Here is an 18988-nt window from a genome sequence, read left to right on the forward strand (position 1 = left end):
TTCCTGCCTTTGTTATTCCTTGCTTGGAATTGTAAGTTTTCACCCTGTGTTAGGGTCTCTACGGAGATGGAGGGCCCTACGGATTGCATGAATAATAACAAGTAATGATGGAGATGGATCGGAGTAGGAGCTGACGTCCAGTCCTGTGGGAATAAGGCTTCCATTCGGCATTATTAAAATTTGTTCACGGTTTTCCTGGCCGAGCCTTATCGCAAAGGAGAATGCCATTTCTAAAACGTCATTAGTTTAATTCGGAAAACTGTCAGTCATTTCCTGAAGGGCTCTGAACTGCTCAGGGCCTCATAATAAGACTCTGAAGTTCAGTTAAAAAATGGAAGGTGCTCACACTGGGATAAGGTTAAACTTTACGGTTCTTCACGAGAAATTTACTTCTAGGCCCGCTTCAGGCATGAAAGCCAACTGGGTGACTTTGGGCCAATCACCAGGAGACGGAGAGTTCTAATCCCGCCTTAGCCAGAAAAACCGGCTGGGTGACTTTGGACCAGTTACCAGGAAACAGAGAGTTCTAGTCCCACCTTAGGCATGAAAGGTAGCTGGGTGATTCTGGGCCAATCACCAAGAGACGGTGAATTCTAGTCCTGCCTTAGGCATGAAAGCCAACTGGGTGACTGGTCCAATCATCAGGAGACTCCAGGTTCAAGTCCTGCCTTAGGCATGAAAGCCAGCTGGATGACTCTGGGCCAATCACTAGGAGAAGTAAGTTCTAGTCCCGCCTTAGGCATGAAAGCCAGCTGGATGACTCTGGGCCAATCACTAGGAGAGGTGAGTTCTAGTCCCGCCTTAGGCATGAAAGCCAGCTGGATGACTTTGGGCCAATCACCAGGAGAAGTGAGTTCTAGTCCCGCCTTAGGCATGAAAGCCAGCTGGATGACTCTGGGCCAATCACTAGGAGAAGTGAGTTCTAGTCCCACCTTAGGCATGAAAGCCAGCTGGATGACTTTGGGCCAATCACCAGGAGAAGTGAGTTCTAGTCCCGCCTTAGGCATGAAAGCCAGCTGGATGACTCTGGGCCAATCACTAGGAGAAGTGAGTTCTAGTCCCACCTTAGGCATGAAAGCCAGCTGGATGACTTTGGGCCAATCACCAGGAGAAGTGAGTTCTAGTCCTGTCTTAGGCATGAAAACCAACTGGGTGACTTTGGGCCAATCAATCACCAGGAGACGCTGAATTCTAATCCCGCCTCAGCCAGAAAAACCAGCTGGATTCACTTAACAATCGTATTACTAACTTAACAACTGCAGGGATTCACTTAACAACTGTGGGAAGAAAGGTCGTAAAATGGATCAAAACTCACTTAACAAATGCCTTGCTTAGCAACAGAAAGTTTGGATCCAGTTGTCGTAAGTCGAGGATTACCTTTCCTTAAAAAAAGAAGGGTTCCCTTTTGGAAAAACGAGGGACTCTGAGAACAGACTTGAAATTTATCAGATGTCTGCAAGGCCGGTTTATATTCCGTTCTGATTTGGGCAAGGCCCAGGTTTGGAATAAAACGACAACAGATTATTATTTTCCATTCGCTGCTGGCTGTCGAGGGGATAGGAAAGAACTAAAAGGGAAGATCTGGATACGTTTAGCCTGCAGCATTCTGTTTGCTGCAGGGAAATAATTAACTGGATATATACCAGTTAAGACGGAATATTATTTTGCCCAAAGGTAATTTTATATTGCTCAAAATTATTTTGTCCAAAATTATTTTGCCCCAAAAAGTAAAGTTCTACATTTAGGCAAGAAAAACCAAATGTACAGGTGTAATATAGTGGTACCTTGCTCAGTAGTAGTAACTGTGAGAGGGATCTTAGAGTCCTAGTGGACAATCTCTTAGATATGAGCCAGCCGTGTGCTACAGCTGCCTAAAAAGCCAACACACTGCTAGGCTGCATTAACAGAGGGATAGAATCAAGACCACGTGAAGGGTTAATACCACTTTACAAGGCCTTGGTAAGGCCACACTTGGAATATTGCATCTAGTTTTGGTCACCACGATGTAAAAAGGGTGTTGAGACTCTAGAAAGAGTACAGAGAAGAGCAACAAAGATGATTAGGGGACTGGAGGCTAAAACATATAAGGAACGGTTGCTGGAATTGGGTACGTCTAGTTTAATGAAGAGAAGGATGAGGGGGGACATGATAGCAGCGTTCCAGTATCTCAGGGGCTGCCCCAAAGAAGAGGGAGTCAAGCCTGAAGCCTTGTCAAGGAAATGAGAACAGGTGTGGATTTGAAGCAGACGTTCCCATCACAAAGTGAACTTGTTGATATGAATTACGTAAGACATTGCGAGTTTGGCTGGGAAAATTATTGTTTAAATTCTATGAATTGGTGCTGAAACCTCAGAGTTAGTTTTGCTTCCACATAACCATGCAGTGTATTCAACAAACAGTAAGATTTTCGGAGACGAATGAACCTGGTGTTTTATTTGTATTCTCGAGCTGGATGTTGATAAGCGGTTGCATCTTAGCAGTAATTCGACTTTAGGGCATTAAGTAGCCGTGTGCACCCTCGAGAAATATTGGCGCCTGGTCCTCCAGGCTTCCTGTCAGCTGCTACCTCACACTTATTGCTTCTGCTTCATTACCATGTGGTGACGGTCTGCCGCGGGCCCTGGGGAGGATGGATGGGAGACAGAATGCTTGACGGGAAAGCGGAAGTTTTAACGGCTGTATTTCCCTGAGATGCTGCTTCAAGGGCATCCAGCTGAGAGAAGAACACAGTTACACACCAATGAATGCTTGACTGTTTTAAAAACTTCCTGTTTGAACCTTTTTGGCTATGCAGTACACTCGACTTTAATAAAACTATACCTTTCTCAACCAATGGAGCCATGGATCGTATCTATTTAGAGGTTTGAGCGCTGACATTTCCCATAAGAGAGAGACAGAAAAATGGGCAGAATGCAATATACTTGTAATAAACTGTTATTTGCTTAAAATAATCCAAGACCAGCCAGCCATATTACACACCAGACTTCTTTTTTACTCAGATGTCTAGATGCGCAGAGATGGAAAATCCTAGAATTGTTTTGAGGGGAATAAATTTGAGTAAGGCTAGTCCAGGGGTAGGCAACTTTGACTCTTTTATGACTCGTGGACTTCAACTCCCAGAATTCCTGAGCCAGCATGGGGGAACTATGGCCCCTTCATGACTCGTGGGCTTCAACTCCCAGAATTCCTGAGCCAGCATGGGGGAACTATGGCCCCTTCATGACTCGTGGGCTTCAACTCCCAGAATTCCTGAGCCAGCATGGGGGAACTATGGCCCCTTCATGACTCGTGGACTTCAACTCCCAGAATTCCTGAGCCAGCATGGCTCAGCTTGGAAACCTCTCCCTTTCCCCTCAGCATAGCTGGCTCAGGAATTCTGGGAGTTGAAGTCCACGAGGCATAAAAGAGCCAAGGTTGCCTACCCTGGGCTAGTCAATAGCTTTATCAGAACTGTACAAAGTGTGAAAGTCTATTAGATAAACAAAAAAAAAATACAGCATACTTCATGGAAATGAATTTTTTTAATTGAATATCTGTCCTGTGTTCCCAGGAGGAACAGCGGTCGGAACAGTTTGTAAGAACACAATGGGAGAGAATCATGGATTTACAATTAATCCTTGACTTACGACCACAATTGAGCCTAAAATTTCCGTTGCTAAGCGAAGCAGATGTCAAGCGAGTTTTGCCCCATTTTAATGACCTTTCTTGCCCTTTTTGTTAAGTGAATCATTGCAGATGTCAAGCTAGTACCACGGCTGTTAAGTGAATCTGGCTTTTCCCCCATTGACTTTGAAGATCGCAAAAGGGGATCACATGACCCCCAGGACGCTGCGACCGTCGTAAATACGAGTCAGTTGCCCAAGCATCTGAATTTTGATCACGTGACCCCCCTGGGGATGCTGCAACGGTCATAAAAGTGTGGTGAAAAACAGTCCCTTTCCCAGTGCTGTTGTAACTTCAAACAATCCCTAAAGCAGTGTTTCTCAACCTTGACAATTTTAAGGCATGTGGACTTCAACTCCCAGAATTCCACAGCTGGCTGTGGAATTCTGGGAGTTGAAGTCCACATGCCTTAAAATTGTCAAGGTTGAGAAACCCTGCCCTAAAGGAATGGCTGGAAGTCCTTACGCCCACCTGTGTAAGGAAGCACAAGGATCCTCTAGTAGACTTCCTGTCTGAGCAGGGGGTTGGACTAGATGACCTCTAGGGTCCCTTCCATCTCTGTTATTCTGTTCTGTTCTGGTTGTAAGTGAGGAAAAACGGTCACAAATCCCTTTTTTTTCCAAGGCCATAGTAACTTTGAACAGTTACTAAAAGTGAATGGGTTGTAAGTTGTGTGGTCTGTATGTGGAGAAAAAGATCGGGAAGGGTTTGAATTAGACCCCCCCAAATAGCCTCGTCCCCCCCTTTGCCTCTCCCCAAAGGGCTGAATGAGTAAGAAGCGAGCAGACCCGCTTCAGTTGGGTCTGTTTAGTACCGAGATTTTAATTATTTAAAAAAAAAATTCCCTCAGTGTTGGTAAATGTTTTCCACGCATGATTTCTAAACACTCCACTGTTTTTTGTTTTTGTTCTGTTTCTCCAGAGTTTTCACATACCTGACGATGAATCCTGTCTACAGCCCCGTTCAGCCCGGGGCTCCGTACGGGAATCCTAAGAGCGTCGCCTATACAGGTAAAATTATTTACAAAAATTACACGTCGTGTTGTGATGTAGGCTTGCTCCAGAGAGCCATTGCAGAGGCAAGATTCCCGGCAGGGGTTGTTGTTTTCTCACCATGCCCTGCTTCTGTCTTTGTGAGAGAGCCGACAACAGCAGAAAAATCTCAGAGATCACCAAGGACCCCATAGTTGTCGTCGTCATCCTCCTCCTAAGACACACACACACACCCTTCTAGAACTGATGATGTTCCCTAGTTGGGTCATAAAACGTCTGCAAGAGAAGTACCAAACTTGGAGAGCACCAAGGACTCCATAGTCGTTCTCCTCCTCCCTTCCTCCCCTCCTCCTTCCCCATCCTCCTCCTCTCCAGAAACTCCCCTACTCCCTCCCTCCCTCCTTCTCTCCACAGACCCCACTCATAGTTACCTAGTTGGGTCAGGAAATGTCTGCAAGAGAACAACCAAGCTCAGAAAACAGCAAAGTCTCCTCCCTCTCCTCCTCCTCCTCCTCCGTTCCTCCCTCCCTCCTCCTCCTCCCTCCTCTCCACAAACCCCACTCTTTTCTAGCACTCCTCCTCCTCCTCCTCCTCCCCACATACACACCCCTTCTAGCACTGATGATGTTCTCTAGTTGGATCATGAAACGTCTGCAAAGAAACCACCAAATTCAGAGAGCACCAAGGACCCCACAGTCGTTCTTCTCCTCCTCCTCCTCCTCCTCCTCCTCCTCCTCCTCCTCCTCCTCCTCCCCACACCCCACCTCCCTTCTAGCACTGATGATGTTCCCTAGTTGGGTCATAAAATGTCTGCAAGAGAAGTGCCAAACTAGGAGAGCACCAAGGAGCCCACAGTTCTCCTCCTCCCTTCCTCCTCCTCCTTCCCCCTCCTCTCTCCAGAAACCCCACTCTTTTCTAGCACTCCTCCTCCTCCCCACACACCCCTCTCCCCTTCTAGCACTGATGATGTTCCCTAGTTGGGTCATGGAACGTCTGTAAAGAAATCACCAAATTCAGAGAGCACCAAGGACCCCACAGTCGTCGTCGTCGTCGTCGTCGTCCTCCTCCTCCTCCTCCTCCTCCTCCTCCTCCTCCTCCTTCAACTCCATCCCCTTCTAGCACTGATGATGTTACCTAGCTGGGTCATGAAATGTCTGCAAAGAAACCACCAAATTCAGAGAGCACCAAGGACCCCACAGTCGTTCTCCTCCTCCTCCTCCTCCTCCTCTTCCTCCTCCTCACACCCCACCTCCCTTCTAGCACTGATGATGTCCCCTAATTGGGTCATGAAACGTCTGCAAGAAACCCACCCAGCTCAGAGAAGCACCCAGGACCTTGATTTGCTCAATAAATGAGGTAAATCTTGGAAGGAATTTATTCATGTGGGCTGTACAACAGGGGCCTGTTTTTAAAGGAGTTTTAGTTTGTGATCCAGAGAAATTACACAGATGGAGGGAGGAGTGTGAGAGACCGGGGTAAGCAGAGAATGTTCCAGCAATAGAGAGCAGCACATGACAATAAAAGAATAAAAGAGCAGAGGCCATGTATTTTAATTTGTAACGCAGAAAAGCTTGAACTTTTGTACGTGGGTTTAATGTGGACAGAGATGGCTTTGAATAGTATTCTCTCCTTGACTTTTGCGTTGAAAAGAGAAAGAACATTCCGAGAAAAAGAATTTTCTCTCCCACATCATGAGCCATTTTCTTGCCTTTACCAATGAACGGGTGCGCTATAGGCATTCCTCAAGTTATGGCTGTTCATTTAGTGACTGTTCAGAGTCTACAGTTAGAAAGACAGATAAGAAAGACAGGTACACAGATAATGAATGAATAAATATGGATAGACATGGATAGATAGATGAATAAAAAGACATAAAGATACATAATGAATAGATATGAATAGACAGATATATAAATACGTATACTCATGTGTATATGCATATAGATAGATGATAGATATAGATAATAGATAAATTAGATGATACATGAAAGAGATGGATATAGATAGATATATAGATAGATAAATATATAGATATATAGATATATAGATAGATAAATAAATGATAGATGGGTAAATAGATGATAGATAATAGAGATAGGTAGATGATGGATGGATAGATAGATAGATAGATAGATAGATAGATAGATAAATAGATAGATAGATTGATGATAGATTGATGATAGATAGATAGATTGATAGATTGATGATAGATAGATAGATAGATAGATAGATAGATAGATAGATAGATAGATAGATAATTGATGCTTAGATAAATAGGTGATGGATTGATAGATGATAGAAGATATAGGTAGATGATGGATAGATAATGATAGATGAATAGATAGATGATAGATAAATGGATAGATAGATATAGACAGAGAGAGAGATAAATGATAGATAATTGATGCTTAGATAAATAGATGATAGATGGATTGATAGATAGAAGATAGATATAGGTAGATGATGGATAGGTAATGATAGATGGGTAGTTAAATAAATGATAGATGGGTAGATGGATAAATGATAGATTGATTGATTGATTGATTGATGATAGATAGATAGATAGATAGATAATTGATGCTTAGATAAATAGATGATGGATAGATAGATGATAGAAGATATAGGTAGATGATGGATAATGATAGATGAATAGATAGATGATAGATAGATAAATGGATAGATATAGATAGAGAGATAAATGATAGATAATAAATAGATGATAGATGGATAGATAGAAGATAGATATAGGTAGATGATGGATAGATAATGATAGATGGGTAGTTAAATAAATGATAGATGGGTAGATAGATAAATGATAGATAGATAGATAGATAGATAGATAGATAGATAGATAGATAGATAGATATAAATAGACATTGTCTTGTTGTTCAAAATAAAAGATGAGCCTTCAAAGATGAAAACCGAAAATGGGTTGAAAACGAATTGGACCTTAGGACAAATGTTGAGAACATTTATAAACATCAAAACTCTCCACGCCCTTCTGTACTTCCACGCGGACGCAGATTCTCATTCTGCGTTTTATATCCGCTCGGCTGCACCCGAGGCTTTCCACCCCATTCAAAAAAGCGATGCCCGCCTTAAGAGTCTCTCGCGCCCGACTAGTTTGAAGCTCAGCTCTGGGGTCTAGGGTGTTAAATCTCTGCCCCCCCTCTTTTTCCCATCTCTTTCAGCCAAGTCTCTGTGGAATATTCACCATTTTGGGCCCTAATCCTGTTGCCACGAATTTGCGGAGGGCCAAACGACAAATGTCGCTCTAATAGACTCCCCGGGGCCTCTATAGTATAATTTTAGCTTTTTGAATAACAGCCACAATCTGATCTGTTCTCCTTTACCGCCGAGAGTTGATATTAATTAAATGATTCTTGGGGGGGGGGGAATCAATGGAAGGAATTTGGAATTCTTTACCCGTAAATACCTTCCTATTTTTTCCTTGCCGTTGAGAAAATATATCCTTGAGGTCTCCGGAAAAGCGAGACTGCCATAATTGGAAGGAAAAAAACCACTCTCTAATATTTAGAGAGAGGCCAACATTAGATTCTTTGTCTGTCCAATGTACAGAAATATTTGTATTTATGATGAAATTTATTTGCCACCCAACTTGGGTCAAAGGATTCTGGGTGGTTTGCAGCATAAAAACATTAAAAAAACCAACAATATTAAAACAATGAAATGTATACAGGTAGTCCTCAGCTTCACGATCACAATCGTACCCCAAGTTTCCGTCGCGAAGTGAGACCTTTGTTAAGTGAACTTTGCCCTGTTTTACGACCTTGTTTTGCCACCGTTGTTAAGCGAATCGCTGCCGTTGTTAAGTTAGTCACACCGTCGTTAAGCGAATCGCTGCCGTTAAGTTAGTCACACCGCTGTTAAGCGAATCGCCGCCGTTGTTAAGTTAGTCACACCGTCGTTAAGCGAATCCGGCTTCCCCCATCGACTTTGCTTGTCAGAAGGTCACAAAAGGGGATTGCGTGATGCTGGGATTCTGCAACTGTCATAAGTACATGCCAGTGGCCAGGCGTCTGAATTTTGATCACATGACTGCGGGAGCGCTGAAACCGTCATAAATACGAGTCAGTTGCCTAGGGTCTCAATTTTGATCACGTGACTCTGAGGATGCTGCAACAGGGTGTGAAACGGTCCTCAGTCACTTTTTTCAGAGCCGTTGTAACTTCGAACGGTCACTAAACGGACTGTGCTAGTAAGACCAGACTTAAAAAAACATCCAGTTTTGGTCCCCACAATGTAAAAAAGATGTTGAGACTCTAGAAAGAGTACAGAGAAGAGCAACAAAGATGATCAGGGGACTGGAGGCTAAAACATATGAGGAACGGTTGATGGAATTGGGTATGTCTGGTTTAATGAAGAGAAGGACGAGGGGGGACAGGATAGCAGCCTTCCAGTATCTCAGGGGCTGCCCCCAAAAAGAGGGAGTCAAGCTATTCTCCAAAGCGCCAGAAGGCAGGACAAGAAGCAACGGATGGAAACTAACCAAAGAGAGAAGCAACCTAGAACTAAGAAGAAACTTCCTGACGGTTAGAACAATTAACCAGTGGAACCACCTGCCTCCAGAAGTTGTGAATGCTCCAACACTGGAAGTTTTTAAGAAGAGACTGGACAGCCATTTGTCCGAAATGGTATAGGGTTTCCTGCCTGAGCAGGGGGTTGGACTAGATGACCTTCCAACTTTCTTCTTCTTTCTTCTTCTTCTTCTTCTTCTTCTTCTTCTTCTTCTTCTTCTTCTTCTTCTTCTTCTTCTTCTTCTTCTTCTTCTTCTTCTTCTTCTTCTTCTTCTTCTTCTTCTTCTTCTTCTTCTTCTTCTCCTCCTCCTCCTCCTCCTCCTCCTCCTCCTCATCATCATCATCATCATCATCATCATCATCATCACCCAGTTGTGGTCCCCACGATACCAAAAAGATGCTGAGACCCTGGAAAGTGCAGAGAAGGGGTCTAGGACAAGCCGTTGTGGCCAAATCTCCCTTAGACCAGAGGTCACCAACCTTTGTCGGTTGGCGGAGGAAAAGTGAGGGGGAAACATTTTACATGTGGGCGTGCGCAGGCATGGGACCGCAGGCACGTGCACGCCACAAACAGAGCGGGGCTAGTGCCCACCTGATACTCCCTAAGCCCTGCCCCGTTCTTGCGTGGTGCAGCACCTTTTTTCTGCGCCCCGCAGTGCGGCGGTGGCCATTTCTGCGCCTTGCAGCGTGAATTGTCCTGCCACGAGTTGGCCATTGCGAATCGGCTGGACCAATTTGGCCGTGGTTGAGTTGTCCCACTCTACAGAGTAGAGCCACAAAATAAGGAGGAATTTATAATAATAATAATAATAATAATAATAATAATAATAATAATAATAATAATAATAATAATAATAATAATAATAATAATAATAAAGTTGGAAGGGACCATGGAGGTCATCTAGTCCAACCCCCTGCTCAGGCAGGAAACCTTGTACGATTTCAGACAAATGGCTGTCCAGTTTCTTCTTAAAAACTTCCAGTGTTGGAGCATTCACCGCTTCTGGAGGCAGGTGGTTCCACTGGTTAATTGTTCTCACCGTTAGGAAATTTCTCCTTAGTTCCAGGTTGCTTCTCTCCTTGATGAGTTTCCATCCGTTGCTTCTCGTCCTGCCTTCAGGCGCCTTGGAGAATGGCTTGACTCCCTCTTCTTTGGGGCAGCCCCTGAGATATTGGAACGCTGCTATCATGTCCCCCCTCGTCCTTCTCTTCATTAAACTAAACATACCCAATTCCAGCAGCCGTTCCTTATATGTTTTAGCCTCCAGTCCCCTGATCATCTTTGTTGCTCTTCTCTGCACTCTTTCTAGAGTCTCAGCATCTTTTTTACATCGTGGTGATCAAAACTGGATGCAGTATTCCAAGTGTGGCCTTACCAAGGCATTGGTAAGGCCACACTTGGAATACTGCATCCAGTTTTATTGGAATAGTTTGCCTCTTGCAGCGGTGGGTGCTCCATCGCTGGAGTCTTTCAAGACAAGATTGGACAACCGGGTCTGGGATGGTACAAGGACTCCTGTCTCGGCCAGGGGGCTGGACTAGAAGACCTCCAGGGCCCCTTCCAGCTCTCGGATTCTCATTCACTGTACCTCGCATAAATCTATTTTTTTTTTTTAAAAAAAAAATCTGGGTTAAACTGAAAATAAATTCTGGAAAGGTCGAAGAGAAAGAGACTGCAACGCAAGGATGATGGATTCAGTTGTTCCGCTGTTCCGTTGGGAGACCCGGAGCCGGCGAAGAGCGATCTGTGTGGCCGCCAAGAGTCAACAGCAACTGGATGGCATATAATCAATCCAACTGAAAAGCAGACTTAGGAAGAAAGTTGTCCTTATCCCGCAGGCTAAATTCTAAGGAATGTCTCTCCGCAAGCAATTGAGTTAGGATTAGTCTGAATCCCGGCTCTTTACAAGCTTGAGTGGTCCCGTTTCCATGTGACTGGAGTGTTATTCTCAGCTGCTTGGCAACACAATTCGCCCTCCTTGGGGGGGGAAATGCAAAATTCAAGAGGGGGAGAGAGAAAAAAGAACAAGGGGTGCCTTCAGAAAGGGCATTTGGGTAGGGAAGCCCCTTCCCCTCACCCCAGTTTCCATCTGCTGGTTTCGGTTGTTTATAATGAAAAGCTTATTTTCTGGCCCTCTAAAACAGGGTGAGAATTTCGCTTGGTTTTTCTCCCAAAATGAGAGGCGAAGAGATTTCAGAATGGTGGATGGAGAGATGGATGGAATGGAGTGAATGGATGGAGGGATGGATGGAGAGACAAAGGAGGAATGGATGTGTGAATGGAGGGATGGATGGGTGAATGGAGGGATAGAGGGATGAGCGGAAGGAGGGATGGAGAGGGAATAGAGAGGGAGAGATGGATGGATGAATGAATGGAGGGTGCGAAGAGGGATGGGGGGATGGATGGAAGGATGGATGGAGAGACCAAGGAGGAATGGATGTGTGAATGGAGGGATGGATGGGTGAATGGAGGGATAGAGGGATGAATGGAAGGAGGGATGGAGAGGGAATAGAGAGGGAGAAATGGATGGAAGAATGAATGGAGGGTGCGAAGAGGGATGTGTGAATGGATGGATGGATGGACAGACCAAGGAGGAATCGATGGGTGGGTGGATGGATGGATGGATAGATAGTGCAAGGAGGGATCAGTAAATGGATGGATGGAGGCATGGGTGAATAGAGGTCTGGAGGGATGGATGGAAGGAGGGATGGAGAGGGAATAGAGATGGAGAGATGGATGGATGGATGAATGAATGGAGGGTGCACAGAGGGATGGGGGGATGGGTGAATGGATGGAAGGATGGATGGAGAGACCAAGGAAGAATGGATGTGTGAATGGAGGGATGGATGGGTGAATGGAGGGATAGAGGGATGAATGGAAGGAGGGATGGAGAGGGAGAGATGGATGGATGAATGAATGGAGGGTGCGAAGAGGGATGGGGGGATGGATGGAGAGACCAAGGAGGAATGGATGTGTGAATGGATGGATGGATGGACAGACCAAGGAGGAATGGATGGATGGATGGGTGGATGGATGGATGGATGGATGGATAGTGCAAGGAGGGATCAGTAAATGGATGGATGGAGGCATGGGTGAATGGAGGTCTGGAGGGATGGATGGAAGGAGGGATGGAGAGGGAATAGAGATGGAGAGATGGATGGATGAATGAATGGAGGGTGCGAAGAGGGATGGGGGGATGGGTGAATGGATGGAAAGAATTGATGGAGAGACCAAAGAGGAATGGATGTGTGAAAATGAATGGATGGATGGATGGATAGACCAAGGAGGAATGGATGGGTGGATGGATGGATGGTGCGAGGAGGGATGGAGGGATCAGTAAATGAATGGATGGAGGCATGGGTCAATGGAGAGATGGATGGAAGGAGGAATGAAGAGATGGACAGAGGAAGAGAGATGGATGGATATGAATGGAGGGTGCAAAGAGGGATGGAGGGATGGGCGAATGGATGGAAGGACGGATGGAGAGACCAAGGAGGAATGGATGTGTGAATGGATGGATGGTGCGAGGAGAGATGGAGGGATAAGTAAATGGATGGATGATGGGTGAATGCAGGCATAGAGGGAGGGATGGAAGGAGGGATGGACAGAGGGAAGAGAGATGGATGGATGAGTGAATGGAAGGTGTGAAGAGGGATGGCGGGATGGGTGAACGGATGGATGGAGGCATGGGTGAATGGAAGGATAGGGATGGACGGATGGGTTAACAGAGCGATGGATGGAGGAAGGAGGGATGAAGAGATGGCTGAATGGAGGGATGGGAGGACGGGACAGCCAGCCTACTAAACGTTCTTGGAACCAAGCTGCTTTGGAGAGCTTCCCTTGTAGAGGACACTTAAAAGACGAAGGCGCCCACCAGCTCCCTTTCCTTCCTCGCCTGGAGGTCTCGGGGAGTGACGGGAACCCTTGAAAAGACATTTTGGAAGCCAAGCCCGATACAAAAACGCTCCACAAGACCCCCACAAAGCCAGGGGATGAGACAAAGGCAGAGAAACTTCGACGCTTCCCCACTCGAGCCCATAAACGCATCACTAGCGCACCGACAGAACACAACACCGTCCTTAGATGTTTGTTTTTTTTCTCGACTGCCAGGATGTGAAGAACGTTACGAAAGACGCTCGGGGGGTTTTTTAATCCAAAGAGACGCGGGCTTCTCCGGAGACGAGATATCGGCCTGTCGGTTGGCGCACCTGTCACCGTTGATCGTCGGAAAGATCCCGCCGGGCCAGACCGGCCATCCCGGGAATGATAAGGTAGATCAAAGAGCGACTCATTCTGCCGGCGACTCTCCGGAATTGTTAAAAAAAAAAAAAGCATCGTGAGAAAGAAGAAGAGAAACCGAGCTTAGGAGTCTGCGGGATATACAAGTCGTTCTTTGACTTAACTACTCCAGTTTCCCTCTCGGTCGTTAAGTGATTTTCGCCCCCATTTTGCGACCTCTCTTGCCGCATGTTAAAAGAGATGCACGGCGGCTGTGGAGTCGGTCCACCCGGTGGTTAAGTGAATCCGGTTTCTCCGTTGACTTGGCTGGTCAAAAAGTTGCCAAAAAGGGGACGGCGTGACCCCCCCAGGACGCGGCGACCGTCATAAATACGAGCCAGTTGCCAAGTGCCTGGATTTGGATCACGTGAGGCTGCAACGTGTCGAACTACGAAAAACCGGTAAAACTGAATCAATAGCTGGGGAATGAAATGTCTGCAAGACTCTGCGGTCCTCCTCCTGCTGTCAGGATTGGCGGGAGCGTTTTTATATAAACAACAATCTAATCAAGAAACAACCAAGGACACTTTCATCAATACAGACAGGGCAAATCACTTGTATATAAACAGAGAGCAAACCCCACTCCCTTCTGGCACTGATGATGTTACATACTTGGGTCATGAAACGTCTGCAAGAAAATCAGAAAGCTCAGAGAGCATCAAGGACCCCACAGTTCCTCCTCCTCCTCCTCCTCCTCCTCCTCCTTCCAAACCCCTCTCCCTTCTAGCACTGATGATGTTACATACTTGGGTCATGAAACATCTGCAAGAGAACAGCCAAGCTCAGAGAGCACCAAGGGCTCCACAGTCCTTCCTTCCTTCCTTCCTTCCTTCCTTCCTTCCTTCCTTCCTTCCTTCCTTCCTTCCTTCCTTCCTTCCTTCCCCTCCTCCCTTCTAGCACTGATGATGTTACCTAGTTGGGTCACGAAACATCTGCACGAAAACCCACCCAGCTCAGAGAGCACCAAGGACCCCACAGTCTGTCCTTCCTTCCTTCCTTCCTTCCATCCATCCATCCATCCATCCATCCATCCATCCATCCATCCATCTTTCTTCAATCTTCCTTCCTTCCTTCCTTCCTTCCTTCCTTCCTTCCTTCCTTCCTTCCTTCCTTCCTTCCTTCCTTCCTTCCTTCCTTCCTTCCTTCCTTCCTTCCTTCCTTCCGGCACTGATGAGGTTATATACTTGGGTCATGAAACGTCTGCAAGAAAATCAGAAAGCTCAGAGAGAATCAAGGACCCCACAGTTCCAGTTCCTCCTCCTCCTCCTCCTCCTCCTCCTCCTCCTCCTCCTTTCTAGCACTGATGATATTACCTAGTTGGGTAATTAAATGTCTGCAAGAAAATCAGAAAGCTCAGAGAGCATCAAGGACCCCACAGTTCCTCCTCCTCCTCCTCGCCTCCTTTCCAGCACTGATGATATTACCTAGTTGGGTCATGAAATGTCTGCAAGAAAACCACCCAGCTCAGAGAAGCACCCAGGACCCCACGATTTTCACTTAGGTAATCACCTTAGCATAAGCTTGCTACTCCTCCAGATGTTTGAAGCACAGAGCCCACGAAGAACAGCTGTGACTGTTCTAGCTTTTCAGTTACCCCCTGCCAGATGTTTGCGCCGATAGCTGGCTAGGCAAGCCTTTTGTTTCCAGAAGCGAAAAAAAAATGCTCAGTTTGCAGTGGATTCGTAAAGGGACGATGAGAAGAACGCGCTGCAAAAGATCAATTTCGAAGAGTTGCCAACCTCCAGGTGTGACAAAGCACAACTGATAGGGAAAACCTTGCTTCTCCCTTTCCTCTGAATTCAGGTAGTCCTCAACTTACAGCTGTTTGTTTGGTGACCGCTGAAAGTCACAACGGCCCTAACAATAGTGACTTACGACTGTCTTCATTGCAGCCTCCCCCGCGGTCACACGCTCAAAATTCAAGACGCGTGGCAGCCGACTCGCGTTTACGACGGCCGCAGCGTCCCCGGGGATCACGTGATCCCCTTTCGCGACCACCTGATGAGCAGAGTCGACGGGGGGAGGCCTGCTTCACTTTAACAACTTGTGTGATCCACTTAACAACAGCAGTGATTTTGCTGAACAACCGCATGGCAAGGAAGGTGTTAAAAATGAAGCAAAAGGCGACGTGAACCGACGTTTCGCCCAGCAAGGGAAATTTGGGGACTCCCTTGCAGTCGTAAGTCAAGGACTACCTGCCTGTAGGATTTATCATTTGTCTCATCGGTCCGCCAGATGTGCAGAGCGGAATTTTTATCCACCTCTCGAGTCCTTCCCACGGGACCGGGGAGAGGCAGAGGTGGATATTTTGGTGGTAATTAGATCTGGTGTCAACGCAGGATGTTCGGCTGTTCCGAGCAAAGCTGCCTTTTGCAATTGGCTTACTATAAGTTGTAAGTTGAGGACTGTCTGTATCCTAATTTGCTTTGTCCCCCTTTCCCCCAAAGCTGTGATGGGAGGACATAGTAATAATAATAAAGTTGGAAGGGACCTTGGAGGTCATCTAGTCCAACCCCCTGCTCAGGCAGGAAACCCTATACCATTTCGGACAAATGGCTGTCCAGTCTCTTCTTAAAAACCTCCAGTGTTGGAGCATTCACCGCTTCTGGAGGCAGGTTGTTCCACTGGTTAATTGTTCTAACTGTCAGGAAGTTTCTCCTTAGTTCTAGGTTGCTTCTCTCCTTGATGAGTTTCCATATTTTGCACCCAATAGATTGTCGCTGGTTTCCCCAGATTGCTGTAGAGGCATAACTGCCCCAGAAGGTTGTGTTTCTGTGACACACACACACATACACACACACACACACACACACACACACACACACACAGAAGTTCGTCCCCGTTTTCCTATTGATAGAAAACTCAAATTTCCTCCGCGTTTGCTGCAATTAATTATACGTGGTTTCCGTTAAGCTTCAGTTTGAAATATTTGCTGATGAATATATATATCTCTATATCGTAAAGTCCTTCGCGAAAACAAAACAACCTGGTTTCTTTTTAAACCATGTAACGGACAGGGACTAAAACGTCACTCCTAGGTTTCAGTCTGTTTGTTTCAGGTTCCCAAATTAATTCGGAGAAGGAACGCGATCAACACGCGTGACTTCCATGCGCACACAGGCCTTCCTGCTTCTCTTCCTGTTGTTTTCTTGAGGGCTTTCATCCTCTTTTCGTCTCGACGGAGACGGGCCCAGAATCTTAATGCCTCTGTGGTTGGAGATGATTTATCAGACTTCTGGCTTGAGAGGGGGGAGAGGGGGGGAACAAAACAAACCAGAATCCAGTTTAGCTTCAATGAACCTGTTTGGCATTATTGAAACATTTGAGGCAGAATAGAATAGAATAGAATAGAATAGAATAGAATAGAATAGAATAGAATAGAATAGAATAGAATAGAATAGAATAGAATAGAATAGAAAATATGGAATGGAATGGAATAGGAATAGGAATAGCAATAGAATAGAAACATTAGAATAGAATAGAATAGCATAGCATAGAATAGAATAGAATAGAATAGAATAGAATAGAATAGAATAGATAAAATATAGAATATATAAAATATAGAATAGAATAGAATAATAAAATATAGAATAGAACAGAACAGAATAGAATAGAATAGAATAGAAAATATGGAATGGAATAGAATAGAATATAGAACAGAACAGAACAGAACAGAACAGAATAGAATAGAATAGAAAAGAAAATATGGAATGGAGTGGAATAGAATAGGAATAGGAATAGCAATAGAATAGAAACATTAGAATAGAATAGCATAGCATAGAATAGAACAGATAAAATATAGAATAGAATAAATAAAATATAGAATAGAATAGAATAGAAACGAATAATAAAATATAGAATAGAACAGAATAGAATAGAATAGAAAATATGGAATGGAATAGAATAGAATATAGAATAGAACAGAACAGAATAGAATAGAAAATATGGAATGGAATGGAATAGAATAGAAAATATGGAATAGAATAGAATAGAATAGAATAGAATAGAATAGAATAGAATAGAATAGAATAGAATAGAATAGGGGTTTGTCCATCCTAGGGGTTGCACGGAATTTTTCACTCCTAGCGGTGGTCTCCAAGGGAGAAGTAAATCAACTAAAAATAGCTGCCTGTGCAGAGACTTCAGTAATCTAATAGCAGATTGTCATGGCAATGGAGGAGGTGCGACATGCTAACAAACTCGGAAGATTAATGGGAAGAAGGCAGCCTCGTTGCTCCTTCAGGGGTATGTGTTAGCTGGGTGTATTTACTACAGCAGAGGTCCCCAACCCATGTGCTGTGGCCCTCTACCGGGCCGTGGCCTCTTGGCCACCGGGCTGCATCAGTGCCTGGCCCCTGTCCTTGCTCTGGTGCTAGCTGAGCCTGGAGCCGTGAGTCTCTTGCTGGTGCTGGCCGAGCCGCAAGCTGCGCACCGGTGCTAGCAGCCCCATGTGCAGAGCGCCGCATGCTCACGGCCCTGTTCGCATGCACGCAGCCACATTTGCTTGTGTGCGCAGGCACGCATAAAGGTCCTTTCCCACTGGGATGCCAACCCAGAAAGGTTGGCGACCCCTGTACTAGAGCATATTCACACAATACATGGAAGGCAAAAATTAAACTAGAATACAATACAATACAATATAATACAATAGAAATAAGAATAGAATAGAATAGAGTAGAATAGAATAGAATAGAAATAAGAATAGGAAAGAATAAGAATAGAATAGAATAGAATAGAATAGAATAGGAATAGAATAGAATAGAATAGAATAGAATAGAATAGAAATAAGAATAGGAAAGAATAAGAATAGAACAGAAATAATAGAATAGAATAGAATAATAGAATAGAATAGAATAGAAATAAGAATAGGAAAGAATAAGAATAAGAATAGAAAAGAAATAAGAATAGAAATAAGAATAGAATAGAATAGAAATAAGAATAGGAAAGAATTAGAATAGAATAGAATAGAATAGAATAGAATAGAATAGAATAGAATAGAATAGAATAGAATCTGGAAGGGACCTTGGAGGTCTTTTAGTCCAGCCCCCCTGCTCAAGCAGAAGGACCTACAGTATACCATCTCGGACAGGTGACTGTCCAGTCTCTTCTTAAAGCCTCCAGCGATGGAGCGCCCACGATTTCTGGTGGCAAGCTGTTCCACTGGTTAATTGTTCTCACTGTCAGGAAGTTTCTCCTTAATTCCAGGTTGCTTCTCTCTTTGGTCAGTTTCCAACCATTGTTTCTCGTCCTGCCCTCTCGTGCGTTGGAGAATAGCTTGACTCCCTCTTCTTTGTGGCAGCCCCTCAAATACCGGAACGCGGCTATCATATCTCCCCTATTTCTTCTTTTCTTTAGACTGGCCAAACTCAAGTCCCGCAGCCGTTCTTCGTATATTTTGGTCTCCAGACGTTGGATCATCTTAATTGTTCTTCTCTGAATTTTTTTCCCAATCTCTCAACATCTTTTTTGTGCTAAATTAGTTTTCTGATTTTAACCCTAAAACTAAACAAAAATTA

General features: G+C 44.9%; 1 protein-coding gene across 1 annotated transcript in view; it reads left to right on the plus strand.

Annotated features, from left to right (window-relative positions):
* The first annotated feature begins 4603 nt into the window (after positions 1–4603).
* FAM168A (family with sequence similarity 168 member A) overlaps positions 4604–18988 on the plus strand; it is a 32431-nt gene continuing 18046 nt past the window's right edge. The window contains exon 1 of the mRNA XM_015815487.1: positions 4604–4673. Within this exon, the coding sequence (XP_015670973.1) occupies positions 4604–4673 (70 nt within the window). The remainder of the gene's footprint in view (positions 4674–18988) is intronic.

The sequence above is a fragment of the Protobothrops mucrosquamatus genome, unplaced genomic scaffold (assembly GCF_001527695.2).
Source record: "Protobothrops mucrosquamatus isolate PMUCROS unplaced genomic scaffold, P.Mucros_1.0 scaffold344, whole genome shotgun sequence".
Classification (NCBI taxonomy): Eukaryota; Metazoa; Chordata; class Lepidosauria; order Squamata; family Viperidae; genus Protobothrops; species Protobothrops mucrosquamatus.